Source organism: Juglans regia, chromosome 2, assembly GCF_001411555.2.
Source record: "Juglans regia cultivar Chandler chromosome 2, Walnut 2.0, whole genome shotgun sequence".
NCBI classification, from domain to species: domain Eukaryota; kingdom Viridiplantae; phylum Streptophyta; class Magnoliopsida; order Fagales; family Juglandaceae; genus Juglans; species Juglans regia.
Window position 1 is genome coordinate 24,872,952 of NC_049902.1, and position 3,182 is coordinate 24,876,133.

Below are 3,182 nucleotides of genomic sequence, written 5' to 3' on the forward strand. Positions count from 1 at the left end.
GAGTACTAGCTAGTTTGCTCCGATTTGGAAAAGTGGATCGTGCCGGAGACATACGGTTAAGTGAACAAAAGTGGATCTTCATTCGAGTATGCTAACTATAATGCCTCTTGAATTAAGCAAAACCCAAACCAGGTACTTGAGAAAGAACTCCAAATTAATACCTTTCATCTCCGAAAGATCATTTGATGGAGTGGATAATGCATGCATAATATATAATCATGCACTAGTTACCAAGCAGACTTTATTTATGTTTGAGAGAATTAAGAGTACTTTTATCACTAGAAACTCGCCAATAAAAGACATGTCTCGCGCCCAGATGTTGAAGATTATTTTTATATTTTCAAGAGGTATGGTTGTGAAGGGTGATTTTGAATTCAGTAGAAAACTAAAAGGAGCTCATTCCCAGGAGGAGTAGATAAGGAAAGTCAGGTTGAACATTAACGTAGCTTAATTCTGTTGGTTTGACACCAACACTAAGTCCATCCAACTAGGAGAATTCAAGGGAGCCTTGGAAAAACCCTTGTTCTTTAACACTGTTTTATTTATTATTTTCTGAAAACAATGCAAAGAACACAATCCCATGTTCCCAAATCCTGTAAGATGTAACGAACCATTTTCACAAATTGATTATGTGGAAAAAAAAAATATATATATATGTATGTATATGGACGTAAAGAAGGTAAAATATTATAGTTGATCCTAAAAATAGAAAACCTAGTCCATATCAGAAAAAGGGGAAGACAGGGAGAAACCTAGCTATCCGATCTGTTCCTAACAGTAAAGTTCAGTAACTGCCAGTTTCTAAACATAATGACACATGGTGATAGACAAATTTTGTTAGAAAGCTGAATCATCAAACCATTTCAAATTAATAAGTAAAAGAGAGTTCCACCATCAGTACAGAAAGACTATTTCCAGATATCAACGAGACCAAAATCCAACGAGGAAGTGGCACTAGAAGAAGAAGAAGAAGAAGAAAGCGTGGGTACAACATCGACAGAAAAGGAAGAAGATAAGGAAAAAGAAAAAAGAAATTTAACCACGTTGATGATAGTCCATGAATTTCCTGACCTTTAACCAGAAGTCTCTCTTATCCAATGCAAAAAACCTCCAGAAAAGCTCTTAAATTCCCATATCAAGGCCGAAAGATCGCATTATGCGAACACCCAGAATTCCATTGCCTCAAAACGGATTGCGGCCGGATGAGTTCCCCGCCCACCCATCAACTGGTAACTGAACATTCGATGGCATATTAAGCGGTAAATTCAAGAAAGGAAACCCCGCAGAAGGGTCCGGAAACGGATTGTTCCCCGCACCTCCACCACCACCACCCGAACCCTGTGGAGCTGGCGGCTGTATTTGGAGCTGCTCCTCCTCATCCAGCGGCAACCTCTCGTACGCAACATTAGTAAATGACGCTGCGATGACGATGACTGGCCCCGCCGCGGTCAACTCCCCCACCACGCTTCCTCCCACTACCTGGCCCTGCCCACCGGCTAAGAATATGGTCAGGCTGGTTGCGCCAGGTGGAGCCGGCGGTGGAAGGAAAGATCCCGAGAGGGATAGAATCTCGAACCTCCCATGAAGCGTGACTATGGCTCCTGCCGCTGCCGGCTGCCTGAGGCTGACATTGGTTACAGTCCCGCTGCCACTTAGAATACAGATCCCGCGCTGTCGACGGCGCGCATAGGTGGCCACACACTCGAACACATCGCAGCCAGTCCCCACCTCAAGAATATGGGCTCTGAGCGTGTTCGCGCTCTCTCGGGTAATTATGACCGGTGGTTTAGGCTTGTTCTTTGACCCCGGGGGTCGGCCTCGGGGGCGCCGAGCCACCATATCCCCAGGTCCAGCTATGTTGGCGGCCACCAGCTCAAGACCCTGATGGGGACCATCGTCCAGATGATCTCCGGAGTACTGTCCACCGCGGTTGTTGTCTTCATCCGAATCAGGTTGTTGCTGTTGTTGATGATTTTGCTGTTGTATTTGGAGGTTGAAGTCCGGCCTGTGAAGCTGGTGAACGTATCGAGAAGAAGGACCTAAATCCAAACCAGCCATAGGCACATCAAAGGGAAACAAAAGGAAAACAGAAAACAAGGAAAATATTAAAAATAAGAGAATTAAAAAACAAATGAAACTGTTGTTTTTTTAGCTTTTGTTTATTTTAAGGGAAGTGCGAAAATATTAAGAAAAAGAGAGTGCAGAGAAAAGAAATAGAAAGAAAAGGGAGACGGAGGAAAAAAGATATATAGAGAGCTCCGGAACTCGAAGCCTAGATTTGAAAGGACTTTTTTAAGAAAATTTAGAAAAGGAAGAAAACCAACGACAAGAGAAGAGCAAGATCGAGTGCAGAGAAAGAGAAGGGAGAGGAAGAAGGAAGATGAGAGAGCTATGGGGGGATGGTGAGGGGACAAAGACTCAAAACGCAGTCATTTCTCACACACGAAAAGTTTAAATATGGTATTAGTTGGGAAATTTTTTAATATAGCTTTCTTGTATTGAGAGAGGAGAAGGATCCGATGCAACTCTGAGTCGCATTTATGGTGAGTGAGTTCAACGCTACGTACTCTAGCTGATGATCACAAGTAGCCAGAAGATATATATTATTGTATTAAAAATGTTATACATCAGTCACTATTTATTATTTTTATAATATATATTTATAATCTTTTTTATAGAATATAAGAATATTTTTTATTAAATGTAAAGTATTTTGAGATAGTATATAGTAATTAATGAGAAGAATTTTTCATTATTGTATTAACAATGACCTAGAGTTGCAAATAGATCATCAGTACGTAGGTCATTCTCATTATTGTATTAGAAATATTATACATCAGTCACTATTTATCACTTTTATAATATATATTTATAATTTTTTTTTATAGAATGTGATAATATTTTTTATTAAATATAGAGTATGAGATAGTATATAATAACTAATAAGAAGAATTTTCCATTATTGTATTGACAATGGCCTAGAGCTGCAAATAGATCATCAGTACGTAGGTCATTCCCATGAAACTAATGAATTAAATTGCTTATTCCATTACTTTATTAAAAATTACTGATTTTTGCTACTAAATTCAACTTGCTTTTTGGTTCTGATCTCCTACAAGGTGGAGAAACATTTTTCTACGCAACATGAAACTTGAATCAATGTTGTCATGCCATGGATAAGG

General features: G+C 39.7%; 1 protein-coding gene across 1 annotated transcript; it reads right to left on the reverse strand.

Moving 5' to 3' along the window:
- Positions 1 to 836: 836 nt before the first annotated feature.
- On the reverse strand, positions 837 to 2,451 carry LOC108994023 (AT-hook motif nuclear-localized protein 23). The gene has a single exon (XM_018969096.2). The coding sequence runs from the start codon at positions 2,056 to 2,058 to the stop codon at positions 1,183 to 1,185; it is 876 nt and encodes a 291-aa protein (XP_018824641.1). The 5' UTR covers positions 2,059 to 2,451; the 3' UTR covers positions 837 to 1,182.
- Between the last annotated feature and the right edge of the window lie 731 nt (positions 2,452 to 3,182).